Below are 16,009 nucleotides of genomic sequence, written 5' to 3' on the forward strand. Positions count from 1 at the left end.
TATCACACTTGTTTGTGATTCCTCTCTCTTAGATGGTGGCTGTCTAACTTTAAATTCTCTATGCTCCGTAGTCGGTAGCAGTGGTTGTGAATTAAAAAAAATACGAAGCATTTTATATTATTGGCTCCACAATTGTTGGGAATTGCTTCCCACAAGTTGGGTAGCGCTGCTGTATGCTACACATTTGGTTGGACGTCTGAGTGCAGGCTGTTTAAAAGGTGAGCCCAAAATGAAAGTGTTCATTGATCTTCTGAAGCAATAAAATGGCTCTTCGGTGCACAGAGAAGGCTGGCTCATATATTTTCATATTGCAATCTCACAATTAATAGGAAGCCTGAACATTCTAAGGAATGGACTGCTTTATAGTTGGTCCAAAGGGTTCTCAAAAATACATTAGTAACATGTAAGAAATAACATTTACATAAGACTAAAACTTTTATTTTTAACTTGTTTATAAAAGCAATCAATTACATCAATCATTTCATCTCATATGTAGTCAGTGAAAAAAGCAATATGGCTGTCGCCAAGAAACATGTGTTTCTATGTTTGTTATATACCTGTACTGGTGCTTAACCTCTGGCTAGAAATCTATAAAATCACAACAATATATCCATCAGTAAAATGTGTTCTATGCACTGGCGTACATACTGCGGTCCCAGGGGTCGCAGCTGCGACTGGGCCCGTCACTCCAGGGGGCTAGCCACCCAGCTGACCCCTGCGACCGTGTACCCGCCACCATGTTTTGCGGCCCCAGCCCACACAGCAAACCACCGGGGCCGCACATGAATGGCCCTAACAACGTGGGCCACCTGATGGATATGGATTTTCAGGGGGCCCGGTCAGCGCTGCGGCGCTTTAACAGCAAGACCGGGCCCCCTGTGATGACATCAAACAGAGCTGGGAGGAAGTGACTCCCACCAGCCTGAGCCACCACTGGACCCCAGGGAATGTCACCCACCTGCACCTAAAAGATAGGAAACGAGAGGGTGACTAAAATATTTTGTGTATGTGTGTGTCTGTATGTGTGTGTGTCTCTGTATGTAAGTGTCTGTATGTGTGTGTCTGTATGTGTGTGTCTCTGTATGTATGTGTCTGTATGTGTGTGTCTGTATGTATGTCGTTCAGGTGTGGGTGTGTCTGTCTGTGTGTATGTGTGTGTCTGTATGCATGTGTGTCTGTATGTATGTGTCTGTGTGTCTGTCGGGGGTGTATTTGTATGTCTGTCTGTATGTGTGTATGTGACTGTATGTATGTGTGTGTGTCTGTATGTATGTGTCTGGTCACACCGGGGCCCCATGGATTGTGTGTATGCCACTGATTTTATGCAAACAAATAAGAAATGTATTTAATACATAAAAAGCTATGTTTTGTTCCATGAGTCCTGGCTATATTGAAGTAATTTTGTATATTTCTATCCAGAGGCTAAGCTCCAGGGCATTCCAAATAGTGTCACCAGTTGCATACTGTGTGTAATATATATATATATATATATATATACATACATACATACATACATACATATATATATATATATATATATATATATATATATATATATATATATGTGAAGCAGTGCATAATTTATTAAGACGTATGTACAAAATGATACCGATGTTGAACATATATAAATGTTGCTGTTTCTTTACATCTACTGTATGGAATATTAATCACAAATTACACTGGTAGTGGAATAACATTAAAGCTACACAAATTGAAGACAGGATGGCACTGCCTACAGGCGTGGAGCCAACGTCCTTTAAATTGGGTTGTTCAAAGTGGCAGGTTGTGTAAGGAGGGAGACAAGCTGCATATGCCATGACATGTGAGATGTAGGTTTGTTCCTGCACCCCATGGAAGAGATGTGCCATTGGACCCTTGGCCATTATGGCCACATCTTCTCCTCCATGTGTCTCTGAATCCAAGGGAACTGCTGCTTGCTGTCTGTAGTTAGAACTATCTGAGAAGAGACAGAGTAAATAACAGTGACAAATAGCCCAACATGTATGGATCCACTGCCATGCAAACAGGGTCACCACAATACAAACAATAATTCATCAAGTTCCACAGTTGCCTAGATGGAAACCAAAGGCTTACACAAGATCATTTTAGATATTTCATACTAGCTGGTGTAGCAACGAACACATTAATCTAGCCACTCCTTGTGCATGCTTTCTACATGGGGCCCCTTTGCATTTAACAGTACAATTATTTTGTGACATACGGTTCATAAATACTGCTTAATGTGTTTTCACACTTGTGTCTATCTCACAGCACCCTCTGTGACCTATCCCTAAATCATAGAATGCCATAACAGATTACAGGGGATGCTGGGAGAGCAATAGGTGCTGTTGGAAATCCCGTGCAGATGTCCTGTGACTAGAGCTGAACTTGGATGTGGGTAACTTTATGTTTACAATAGTTTACACATGCACATATTTAGAATACATGTTTTACAGAAATCCTATAAAAAGTTAAAAATAATTTTACCACTAGTAATGTTATCCACGTCAGGGCGTCCATTTCCTGTCAAGTTAAATCCTGGTCCATTGGCATACAAAATTGATGTATAAGATTTTGCATCATCAGCCTTCTTAGGTGCCAAACCTGGGAGCAAACATTGAAACAGATTAGCCTATAACTTATTGGGATTTTCAACATCTTCACAGGGGTGAGGTTGGTACATAGGCTTTTATTATTGGGGTGAGAAGTGCCTAAGGGCTTTAAGACCTCTAGCTATCAGTGTGGGAATGCAAGAACAATTTGGGTAGGTATTCAATGGCATGTCTATCATCCCCTTGTATCTTTGTATATTTCATAAGAGGCCTCAACCCGCTGCTCATGAGTGGGTGCTCAAAAGGACAATTGCATTGTCTCCAGCCTCCGCCCTCTACACTTAATTATTCTTCTTCTAGCCTACACCTGCTGACCACAGGTGGGCACCATGGGGGATAGGAAGTCCTGCACACTTTGTTATTGGAGCCCCCAACCAGGGGAACACTATACCGCCATTCAATTTAGCTATATTCCCCATGTGCTGATCATGGGTGGTCGATCGGAAGGCTCCCCTATGTATTTTTTATTTAACTGTCCACATCATGAAAATGGGGGGGGGGGGGGAGAGAGCAGTAGGATGTACCCCCCTCGCTTTTTACTTTAGAGGAGCACCACCTGCTGGCCACGGATGAGGGGAACGGAACAATGACCTCTCCACCCCCTGTTCTATTATTCAAAGCTCATATTCGATGCCCATTGTCCCCTATATGTTAAAAGCAACCAAGCATTAGCTGCCCAGTCACTAGTATTTTATGACAATGAGCAGCCGCTGCCTGCTTGCTGTTTATCAGATATGCCCCCCACTTGTGAACCCCCTAGGCTTTTCTTTATTTCTTAAAGACTAACGTGGCACATCATTAAAAAAGACAATAAATGTGCCTCCTCAGTACATTTATCAGAGGATTTATCTCAAGTAACTGATCAATGTATCGATTAATTTTAGCTGGCATCATGTTTACTCAAAATTTATTAAAATTAGCAGACGAAAAAAGACCATAGTTGTTGCTGATAATATAAAATCAATACCTATGGACCTAAACTGCTAAATACCTTTCCACAACTTGATGACAATGGCAATAGTTACAGTAACCACTAGTATTCTACCATCAGAGGATAACTCCATGACCAGATACTTTAACATGTAGCAATAAACAAATGTAAGAAAAAAATATTTCTTATAGATTTCCGAAATTCCAATTTGGCTTGTAGAGTTCCCCTAATAGACCATGTTCAGAGGGCTTGTCTAATCTAATCATGGACTAATGGTGGGATTGGATAATATGTTGGTCTGTCATAACAGAGAACCTGTGATGGATGACAAAGTTCACTAACAAGATCTGTGTAGTGTTGCACAGCATGATATATATTTGTAACATAGTTAGGGGTGGTGGATTACCAGCATTTGCATCTAATCAGTAAACTTTGTCCAGTAATTAGTATTGCATGTTTAAGTTCAAGCCCTAAATAAAAAAAATAAAAAACAACAAATCATGTTACACTTTAACTTGTGCGTTAAAGTATATAGGATTGTCAGCATTGTGTGCCTTTGGTTACATCAGCGGTTCCCAAACTGTGTGCCGTGTCATGCAGAGAGACGGCGCTGGAGGGAGAGGAGGCAGCTGCAGTGTGGGTGGAGAGGACAACAAAGAGCTCCAGACCCCTTCACTCCCCCCAGCAGGACCAGGACTCCAAGCCACCCTCCTGGACACACATTTAAGCTAACAGTGGCTGGAGGTATAAAAAAAAAATCACTTGTGTGTGAGTGTTTGTATGAGTTTGAGTGTGTGTGTGTGTGTGTGTGTAAGTGTGTAAGTGTGTATATTAGTGAGAGTATGAGTGTGTGTATGTATATGAGTGTGTGTATGTGTATCAGTGTATGTATGTGTGTTTATGTTTATGAGTGTTTGAGTGTGTGTGTATTTGAGTGTGTGTGCATGTGTGTGTATTTGAGTGAGTGTGCATGAGTGCTTGAGTGTGTGTATGATTGTGTATTTGTGTGTGAGTGTATTTTTTTTTTTGTCAATCTCTTTTTTATTGAGGCATAAAATTATATAGGGTACAGAATAGAAAAAGGGAAGACGATAAAGTGTTGTACATTACGGGTATAATACAGTGCAATTTACATCATCCCTAAATATCTCATAGCCTCATTTTATATTATGGTTTGTATAATCATGAAAATAACAGGCTGTTAAACATTGTTTTTAGATCATAACATGCTAGCGTAAGTAGGCATATTAAAAGTGAAACGTGAGTATGATTTAACATGCTATTCTAACCACAGGCTGAGTTAAGACATACTGTGTTTGCCGTGGTATGGTTTGGCTAGGCCAGGCTAATACAGATCGCTTATATAACATAACACAACATACCAGTGTAATTAGGCGTAAGTAGGCGTATCGAAAGTTAGACTTAATTTTGGTAAAACAAGCTAAGTTAATAACAGGCTGAGTTAAGACATACTGTGTTTGCTGTAGTATGGTTCAGTTAGGCCAGGCTAAGACAGATCACTGATATAACACAGCACAACACGTCAGCGGTATTAGGCGTATCAAAAGTTAGACATAATTTTGTCAAAACATACTAAATTAACAACAGGCTGATTTAGACATAGTTAGGCATACTGTGTTTGCTGTAGTATGGTTCAGGCTAATACAAGTCGCTTATGTAATATAACATGCTAGGGTAACTAGGCGTGTGAAGAGTTAAACATAAGTGCGATAAGACCTGCTTTTCTAGCTACAGGCTGGGTTAGCAAGTCATAACAGGTTGTAGGATCACTGGCAGTGATTCTTGACAGAAAGAAGATACTATAATCGATAGCTGTGCCAGTGAGGGATCTGTCATTTCCAGTCTGTAGTGGCAGCTAGGTCTGCACTGTGGCATTAACAGTCGAGTGGACAGGTATATTAGCGTGTGTCGTGTTAGATAGTGAGAGGACAGGCCGTTGTACCCAGACTAGTGTAAGGCATTACGAGTAACCATCTCAGCAGTCCGGCGATATGACCTGCATTAGTAGTCGCCGGGTAGCCTGCAGTTATGTGACTGTCTACCTGGCGGGTGTGGAAGTAAGGTGGGCAGGAGAGACAACGGGGTTCACGTATGGTCGGTTGAGTTCTAGCTGAGGGCACGCTTATAATGGTATAGAAGTCAGCTATCAAAAATATCAAGCAGGAAGTAGATTGCAAGTGTTAAACATAAAATAACGTGTGGGTGTCATTTCTGGAGTTGTCCCTGTATGCGTGGGTACCGCAAATGTCTTTTGCACGTGCATGTGCCTCCGAGGGCTGTTTAGCCGATGCCCCGTGGTATGAAGCTGCAGGGGCGGAGTGTCCAGAGCGTTTTGCGAGGGGCCCTCCGATTCGGGGTACTCGAAGCTGCGCCCGCAGTTCCAGAGCAGCGAGGGTCGGTGAGTGAGGCTCGGGGTGATGCTCTTCTGGGGGATGCTTGGTAAAGTGTCCATGGAAGGGTTTGGGCCCCGCTCATAGGGGGGCGTCGTGCCGTTCGCGTCTGCTTGGGTCGGACCCGTTGGTTGCTGGGTATGTGAGGAGCTTGAAGTTCGGGTCGTGGAGTGGGTCGTTTTCTGCTCTGTTTGTTAGAGGAGGTCTCCTGCACCTTTTCTGCTCGTTCTTCCGGGATGGTTGGTCGCTTGGGTGCCCTTGTCGGTTGCTGTGTCCAGCTATGCGCAGGCTTATGCCGTCTGTGTGCCGCTTGTCCTCGGCCTGAGGCCTTGAAGGGGACCCGCGCCTTCTTGCCATAGATCCCTTTTGGGATACCCTGGGCCCAAGGATCTCCTGGTGCCCGGCCGTCTCCCTGGGTGTGTGGCTGGCGGAGGAGAGGCATCTCCAGGTGAGTTCCCGGCTCAGAAGAGGCCAGTGCGGTTGAGGCGGCAGCGTTGTCCACTTGCGTGGCTGAGTCTGTTGGTTTGACATAGCTGTTTATCAGGCAGGCTTCAGTCTGGGGCTTTGAGGCCTGGGTTGTGGATGGCTGCGCCTGCTGAGCGCGGGCTTCCATCCGGCGCCAGAACGCTGCGCACACCCTGTCGAATTTAGCATTGAAGTCGGCTTCCCAGTCTCTCGCGGTGCTTATCTCCGCCATGGCGGCCATTTTAGTTGCGGCCCGGTAGTAGGGTAAACGTGGTGCACTGCTGGGGTGAGTTAACTGCCTGACCTTCAGTTGGTACCGGGATATCCCCCGCCTATCATGGGGGGGGGGACGGGTATGCTGTAGTAGTCCGGCAGCCCCAAGGTGGAGGATCGGCCGCTTCCTCCCCTCACGGGATCCTCCAGATGAGTAGGCCGCAGAATCTGTTTCTGGCTTCAGGCTGCTGGGTGAGTCTCCGGGTTTGCTTGGGAGAGTTCTCCGTCGGTTATGTATGATGTAGGTTCTTGTTAGTTTTGATTTTTAGGGGTGATATCTCCGTTTAAACCGTTTGTGTCTCTTTTTGTGTGAGGAGCTCTTCTCACACACGTCCGTCGGCCATGCTGGTTAGGCCCCGCCCCCGTGTGAGTGTATTTGTATGAGTGTATATGTGTGAGTATGAGTGTGTGTCAGGGTGTTTGTGAGTGTGTGTGTGTGTGTGTATATATATATATGTAAATGTCAGTGTGCTTCTGTGTCTGTGTGTGCGCACACATTTGTGTATGTGCTTCTGTGTGTCAGAGCGTATGTTTTTATGTCAGTGTGTGTATCTGTGTCATGGTGTGGGCATGTATCAATGTTTGTGTGTCAGGGTGCATGTCGGTGTGTATCTATATGTGTGTATGTGTCGGTGTGTATCTATATGTGTGTATGTGTCAGTCTATTTATATGCATCTGTGTGTTAATGTGCATGTATATCTGTGTAAGTATGTATGTATGTGTGTGGTAGTGTATGTGCATACATCCAATTAGTCAAATGCCAGCACAACATACAAGCATACTCCTGTAATCTAACACAAATATCACATACAAACACATCCCTTTCTTAAAAAAAATTAAAATAATAATATACAAACACACCCCTTCACTCAAACACAAATGTACATCCACATTTAAAAGTGAACATTACATTCAAAAACACCTCTGTAATCAAACGCAAACATTACATACAAACACATTTGTGTATGTGCCTCTGTGTAAAAACACAATAAATATATACAAGCATCCCTTCAAACACCAACACTGTACATTACAATATAGCGCCAGTAAATGCTGCAGCGCTGTACAGATATACAACCTAGAAATTTTGAATCGGGGGGGCCCTGGAAAAAACCTGAAATATTAAGGGCGCCTTGAACCTAGAAAGTTTGGGAACCCTTGGGTTACATTAATTACAGGTTCACAGATGCATTTCCTATCTATTCTTTTTAAAGAATACCTTTTTTTATTTTTTATTCTCATGTGAACCATTGAATTAAAAGGGACAATCCAACATACACCGACTGCTTCCACACCGATCCATACATATGCTCCTGACGCTACTATCCAAACAACTTCAGAGGCCCCACTACCTGCTCAGCCACTACACACAATCACCACAAAGGGACCATCTGACACCGACACACTCCTACATTCCCCCCCTATACCGCCCTGTGAATCAGGGGTACTAAGACACATACAAGACACCGGGATATTCACCCTGCGAGCTAGCCAAGCAAGCAGCCCATCATACCCCAGAAGAAACGTGGCAAGGGGGCAGTGCTAACACCTCCTAGCCCTATCTTCCAGTCCCATCAGGACAGACCAACTAAGCTAACCAGAGAACGACACCTTTGCCTGAAAACAGGGCAACCTATCCTGTAAGGGCTGGCCTATCAACATAATGGGCAATACGCCTATTGTCCCCTACACACATCATACAGACGTAACTTTGTGACACCACAATTCATTTACAAATCACCGGACCACTACCTTAACTCAGTAAAAATGTGCTGACTTAACCGCCATGTCAAAATTTGCTACAGACGTAATGTTATTGTATTTGCTGTTGTGGCACTGTAAAAATCTGTTACTCCGAGCACAAGAAAAATAAAGAATTAAAAAAAAAAAATCCAAATGCCTAAAGCACACGTTGCTTGCTGAAATGCTTTGTGTGTGAACAGGGTTCCCTCTTTTTTTTTTGTCAGTCAGGCAACTGGTCTTATTACTTCCTGGTTGTTGAGCTCAGTAGAAATAAACTCAAGAGGCAGCAATTGCCCAGAGCAAATTGCCTCTCTTGGCAAGACTTCTCATTGAGCTGCATTGGGAAGTCTGTAATTGGACATCCACGGAAAGTCTGGGCTGAGTTAGAAAGCAAGTGCTTGCAAAGGCAGCAGACAAAAAAAAAAAGCACAATTAAAGGCATGTATGTTTTCTTTGGGATTATATCTACTAAACTGTGTTTGTTTTTGTTTTTTTATTATTTGGGCAGTGGAGTGTATCTTTAGGCAGTGGAGTGTATATTTAGTTATTTATAAAAATGTGGGTAAAATAATAGTGTTAACTTATGCTATGAAGTGGGGGATCTGACCATTAATACTCACCAAATATACTGTTCCCTCTGTAAGTGTACCCACCAAAACTAAAAACATGAGAGTGGTCTGCAGTCACCACAGACAGTGTATCTGCTTCTTCTGTGAGCTCTCCTGCTCTTTTGATGGCCATGTCAAACATAACACCTTCAGTCAGTGCTTTCTTAGCATTTCCATCATGGTGCCCAAAGTCAATTTTACCACGTGCTGAATACAAAAGAAAACATGATCACCATCATCATTTTTATCAAATGAAGACCAGGAACACTTTAAGGATTCTGCACATAGGACATTTAAAGGACCACTATAGGCACCCAGACCACTTCAGATCAATGAAGTGCCAGGTCCATCTAGTGTTAACCCTGCAGCTGTAAACATAGCAGTTTCAGAGAATGTAATGCTTTCCTACGGGTGGGTTTTAATGCACGCGCGCCTCTGGCCGCACATGCGCATTCGGCTCCACTCGGGAGCTGATGTAGATGGAGGAGGAGAGGTCACCAGCGCTGAGGGAGGCCAGCACTGGATAAAGGTAAGCAAATAAATGGTTAATTAACCATTTATTCACAATGGAATGGGGCCCTAGTCACCGTTTAGGTGACTTGGGCTCAATGGCGTTAGGAATACATATACGCTATGGTGTTCTTTTAATGCAAGTTTTTTTAATGACAAATATCAGAATATTTCAACAATTGGCAATCTGATAGGAATTACCCCCATCAACCCCCTTTACCTTAGTTTTTCTCCAAATCTTTTGCCCTTTATGTTCCCTCTGCCTCGTTTGACCTTCTGTCTCTTGATTAGTCTCCTCTCCCTAATGTATATTTCACCCTTTAACCCTTTATCTTGGTTTTGTATATTCTCCACTCCCAATAGGTGAAAACTCTGCTCTAGGTAATATTGTTTTATTTCAAGTAAACAGGGGGGTCTATGTCCTGCTACTGCACCTACATTTCAATTGTGCGATGGCAGGTCCACCTGTTCAATGTTTGATTCATAAAACAATTCTATGTGGAAAAGACAGAATATAGCTTCTTCAGTGTTTTAAATAAATGTTTTTGCAGACATTTGAACACTGAGACAACTCTGTGAATGTACGTTATTTTTCTTTGTATTTATCTTTGCGAAGATTGCACTGAAATATATAATCTCTAAGCACTTAATGTGTGCAGAGACTACCTGGAAATATATTATACATTTATATTGTAGATATAGCAAGTTGATGATGTGTGTACACACTGTAATATTTTGCAATCTAGAACTTAAGACTACAATATATAGTTATTTGAACACATTTGATAACATTCTGATTACTTCAACTTTTATTAGCAAAGGGGTTAGAGAACAAAGTACACACAGGTTACTTCATGTCCCTAATAAAACCATAAATACCTTGTATTATTACTACCCAGGAACTCAAATGATCTGTTTTAAGGAACACATTAACATAGGTGTCGGTCAGGGGTTAATATATAATCAGAATTATAATATAATTGTAAGATGTGATCAATCTATTTTACACCGAGTTTAACTAATTGGAAATTGGAAAATACAATATTACAAACTGAAAACTGTCATTGCATCTTAACTAAGAAAACAACATATATATTTACACAAAATTAGGTGAGGTGTGCAAGACTTCAGGCAATGTGATTGCAGGTGTTATAGTGTCCAGGTGGAGTTGGGTTGCATTTGTAAACTAACTCAAAAGTGCCCTATTTCGGAGGGCGGATCTAGTAACTCAACACGAACGGACACCATTTCTAACAGCTCCCACAACCGTCAGACAAAATTCCACAAAATATCACGAAATCCTGAACCCATCCAGCCACAACACTAACCCCAACGGCAGCAGCTCACCGTACTGCATCCATCGATGCCGTTCTTTCAGCCACAGAAGCTGCAAAAGCGGAGAATCAAGACCGGGGCCTACCACGCACCATCGAGCCTGGACCTCGAGGAAATTCTGTGCGGACACCTGGCGAAACACACCAGCCAGATACACCCGCATCCCACTGACCCACCGGATCATACTCCGGCAATGGGACGCCGCTCTCAGAGGCAGCAAGGTACTGGAGACAGGGATATAGGGGTCATGTTCCAGAAGCCCAACCATCCCCCGCCGGCACCCACGGCAGCACCGCCAGAACATAACCAGGCGTCTCTCCACACACGGCAGAGCCCAGATCACCCGGGTAGCTCCCACAATACCCAACCTAGTGAGGCACCCAGGGCAACGGGACAGAAGCCTGAAACACAAAGGCAATTCACCACCCAGACAGAGCCGGCACTACCAGTAGGCCCAGAGGCTCGGGAGGGACCCAAAGGGAGGCCCCCAACGCCCCTGCAAACCCAACCGTATACAGCTCAGCCAACAGAACCCAATATGATACCAGCGACAAAGCAGGACATAGCGGACCTACTTCATGAAATGCGGCAGCTGCATGCAGCGGATCTGGACCTGCTCAAAACGGAGATAACGGCGGTCGCTGCACGCACACAGGCCTCAGAAGGAGACATAATAGAATTAAAGCAAGAAGTTCAAGGCCTAAAAGACGCCCTGCAACTGCTGCAAAACTCCCAGGCCATGCTATTTACCAGGGCAGACCAGGCAGAAGACCGCCACAGACGGTCAAACATTAAGATAAGGGGCATACCCGACACTATTGGCTCCACGGAACTCCCCCACTACATGAGACGGCTCACTGCCTCTATCATGCCACACACTCAAACGAAGAAAATCACCTTTGAAGGCTTATTTCGTATACCCAAGCCGAGGCAAGCACCACAGGGGGCACCCAGTGGTGTATCCTGGTTTTGTGCTGCCCTAGGCAGGACAAAACTCAGGCGCCCCCCCCTCCCCCCGCGCCACCCCCACCCAACCTTTCCCCCGCCCCGCGTTCTAAATACACACACACACATTCACTGACAGATACGCATACACTAGCTAACAGAAACACACACTCGCTAACAGAAACACACACACACTAACAGACACACTCACACTCAGTAACAGACAAACACACTCACTAACAGACACACACTAACAGACACACACTCACTCACTAGCAGACACACACACTCACTCACAGGCAAACACACACTAACAGACACACACACACACACTAACAGACACAGACACACACACTAACAGACACAAACACTAACAGACACACACACACACACACACTAACAGACACACACACTGACACACACACACTAACAGACACAGACACACACACTAACAGACACACACTAACAGACACACACTCACTCACTAGCAGACACAAACTAGCAGACACACACACTCACTAACATGCAAACACACACTAACAGACACACACACTAACATACACAGACACACACACTAACAGACACAGACACACACACTAACAGACACAGACACACACTCACCCACCCACATTAACACTTTTTTTTTTTTTTTTAAATTTTAACACATTTTTTTAAAATGTATTTTTAACACATTTTTTTAATTTATTTTTAACACATTTTTTTTTAAATGTATTTTTTTTTTTTTTTCTTTTTTTGAATTCTTTATTTTTGTCGTGCAGGTGATTACAATGCATAAACGTACGCCACAACAGCGTGCATGAATGGTTAAACATAGGATCAGCAGTGGCATGAGAGGTCTGCACATTTTTGTTTTAAAATGAAAATAGCAGGCTGTTTAACAATATTAAGTAAGACTACAAATGTTAGGCTAGACAGGCTTGTGTTCGTAGCGCATAATCAGCAAAAAAATAAAAGATTAAAGTAAACAATAATAGAGAAACTAAGCTTAATAAACGTGTCCTGCTGGTGAAATATAAAACGGTTTTACACTGTAGTATACATTAGGTTAATTCTATACTATCTCTTGTCTGGCTAGGCTGGTAATAAGTGGTTGCATATTGTGCTAGACTTAAACCATAACTAAGATTGACTTTTATCCTATACAAGATTACATGTCTATCTGAGTGTGGGTACACGAGTGAGTTAAGTGAGTGAGGGCATGCTTATATACCTGAGGCAAAATGTGAGACAATATGCATGGTTTACATTGTGAGTATAGCGTTGGCTGCGAGAAGGGTAGCGTTTAGAAGGTAGTGAGTAAAGGCATATCGCATTATCAGGCACAGATAAGGCATAGAGAGAAAGTAAAGGGAAAAATAAAAAGAAAGTTAACCAGTACTGTGTGTCCATTTATCAGTCCCGCTCAGCCCTTGCCGGTACGTGGCAGGTTGGTCTCAGGAGTGGAAAGGTAGGTGCAAGAGTCGGAGCGGCCACTGCAGGGCGAGGGACCCCTCCAGCCCCAGGCCCACTTTGAGGGTGGCATCGTCTGACCACTGGCTCGATGGCTCTGCGAGGTCGAGGCATTCCCAAAACGGGTGCAGGTGGAGCCGATTTTCTGTCGCCGCCAGCGGCGGGCGTTCCTCCTGCAGGGTGGTCGATGCTGTGGGGGAGCTTTCCTCCCGGCACCCGGCCTGGGTGGGCTGCTTGTTTGTTCAGGCGTCTTGGGGTTAGTTGCTGTGCCCGGAGTTGAGCGCTTCGTCCCCGCGTTCGCCGGTCCAGTCTTGCGGCCTGGCTGCGTTTGTGGTCTCGCCTGTTTCCGCTCACTATGTGTTCGGTTGGTTCTGGGCTGGGGTAGCTTGTTAGCCTTTGATGCTTGTAACTTTTGCCTTAGTTTGTACCAGAATCTGGCGAAAGCTGCGTCTATGCGCTGTTGGATGTCGCTGTGATCCTCGATCTCAGCTAGGCGTCTAGATCCGTGTGGTTTTCTCCCCACCGCCATCTTGGGTGCGCCATGCGTTTGGCTGCCCTGATTTTGCAGCGTGTGGAGTGACACGGTGTGCTCGCGGTAACTATTCCCGTCGCTTGAATTGGACCGAGATATCCCCCATCGGTCCAGAGGGGGGGGGGTAGGAGATGCTTCTTTATAGGGGTCCTTTTCCAGGTCAGTCAGCCTGGGGAGCGGCCGTCTCCCCGCTGCCCGATCTCCGGTAGGCCTCTGGGTGCTTGATTTGGTTTCCGGGGGGTTATAAGCTTGAGTTTGGTATCGGGTGATACCCCCGGGTGTCCCCGACATGCTAGGAGCTGTCTTGTGTGCGGCTATGCTGTTTTTTGGGGGGATTATCCCCGAAGAATGCAAAATGTAGCAGGAGCCGAGGTACAGCACAACCGCTCCGTTTGGATGCTAGGCTCCGCCCCCTTAAATGTATTTTTAACACATTTTTTTTTTTATTTAACACCCCCCCCCCCCCCCAGCCTCCTTACCTTTGGGAATGCTGGGGAGGGGGGGTGTCTCTTCCTCCCTGGTGGTCCAGTGGCTGCTGGGCGATCGGGCGGCACTGCCTGGCGGGCGGGCGGGCGGCCGGCGAGGGAGCACTTCCCCTGAGCTGTCTGCTCAGCTCCCTCGCGCGCCTCAGAGTGAGGCTGGGAGCCGGAATATGACGTCATATTCCGGCTCCGCCTCCCAGCCTCACTCTGCGGCCGGCGAGGGAGCTGAGCAAACAGCTCAGGGGAAGTGCTCCCTTGCCGGCCGCCCGCCCGCCCGCCAGGCAGTGCCGCCCGATCGCCCAGCAGCCCGCCGGCATGTCTGTTAGCCGCAAGGCTAACAAGACATTTGCCTTGGGCATTTGGGGGGCGGCTTTTTTTGCCGCCCCCTGGAAAATGCCGCCCAAGGCAAATGCCTTGTTTGCCTCGCGGCTAATACGCCCCTGGGGGCACCGCAAGACGTCATCGCCCGATGCCACTCAACCGCGGATAAAATTCAAATAATGACCGCGGTCAGGGGTAAAACCCCGCTAAACTTCGAGGGGGCCCAACTCACTTTCTACCAAGATGTCACCCACACTACACTCTTATGGCGCAGATCGCTGGGCTCGGTGACCAACCACCTACGCACCTTGGGCATTGAATACCGGTGGGCACTACCACGCACTCTGCTAATCAATAAAGATGGGACCACTAAGAGACTGTCCACGCTGCAAGACGCTACTTCATACCTCCTCCACCTGGGGATTCCCATACAGAATCCGGAGGCAGCAACCCCAACGAGCTCACACTCCTGGGACCCAGAGAGATCAGTACCCTTTACTCCGAGAGACAATGAACATACAATGGCCCCAACCTGACAAAACAGGCCAACACAAAGCATACCATATAGAAAAACCAGGACTCTGAGCCGCAGCCACACCAACTGATGCCCCCCGCTCTGTTTTATTAAGTTTTATTATGTTTAGTTTTGATAGTTTTATCCTTAAGTGCTTTACAACGTACATTAACCTATCCCATACTGGCACTTCCGCGCCATGATAGGCCTTGCTCCTTAACCGGCACATGGACTACCCCACGTACCCAACACACACATACCGGACAAGAGACATGCCTCAGTCACACCTTCCCCGCCCTCACAACCCAACGACAATAAATGGAACACGAGACTACGCCCCCTCCCCCCCCTCATTACTACCTCCCAAGGGCAGATGGCCCACACATAAGATACTGCATAAGGCCCAAGAGACCCCTACAGGTCCACACAGACAGGCACCGAGACGGCCCTCTTACACGGTCAAGCAGACACGACCAGACTACCCACAATCACGCACGCATACCCCACGCACAGGGGACCGAAGCAACCTCCGAGACGCACCTTACCTCCCCCACAGGGGGACACAAAGAGACAGGGGACCTACAAACAGGCACCCCACTGCACTAGACACCCCAACTCAATAACCGAGCATGAACATCGACGGACGACACAAAGCGGACCCGTAACACATGCTTGAGAGACAATAACAGGCACGACCAAAACCAAAAACAAACTAACAACAGCTTGACGCCTAATCTACAGACAACACACAAAAAACGCTCACGACTATGGACTAAACAATTAGCTCACAAAATCAAAAGCAAATATAATAACGTACTGACAGAACACATAGAGGCCTATAACCAGGGGCTTAATC

The 16,009-nt window shown here is 45.6% G+C and overlaps 1 protein-coding gene across 1 annotated transcript in view; it reads right to left on the reverse strand.

Annotated features, from left to right (window-relative positions):
- Positions 1–1,667: 1,667 nt before the first annotated feature.
- Positions 1,668–16,009, reverse strand: part of ALPI (alkaline phosphatase, intestinal) — a 65,584-nt gene continuing 51,242 nt past the window's right edge. The window contains exons 9-11 of the mRNA XM_063441719.1: positions 9,057–9,248; positions 2,488–2,604; positions 1,668–1,957 (exon numbers count right to left, since the gene is read on the reverse strand). Of these exons, the coding sequence (XP_063297789.1) occupies positions 1,668–1,957; positions 2,488–2,604; positions 9,057–9,248 (599 nt within the window). The remainder of the gene's footprint in view (positions 1,958–2,487; positions 2,605–9,056; positions 9,249–16,009) is intronic.

This window comes from Pelobates fuscus, chromosome 2 (genome assembly GCF_036172605.1).
Source record: "Pelobates fuscus isolate aPelFus1 chromosome 2, aPelFus1.pri, whole genome shotgun sequence".
In the NCBI taxonomy this organism is placed as follows: Eukaryota; Metazoa; Chordata; class Amphibia; order Anura; family Pelobatidae; genus Pelobates; species Pelobates fuscus.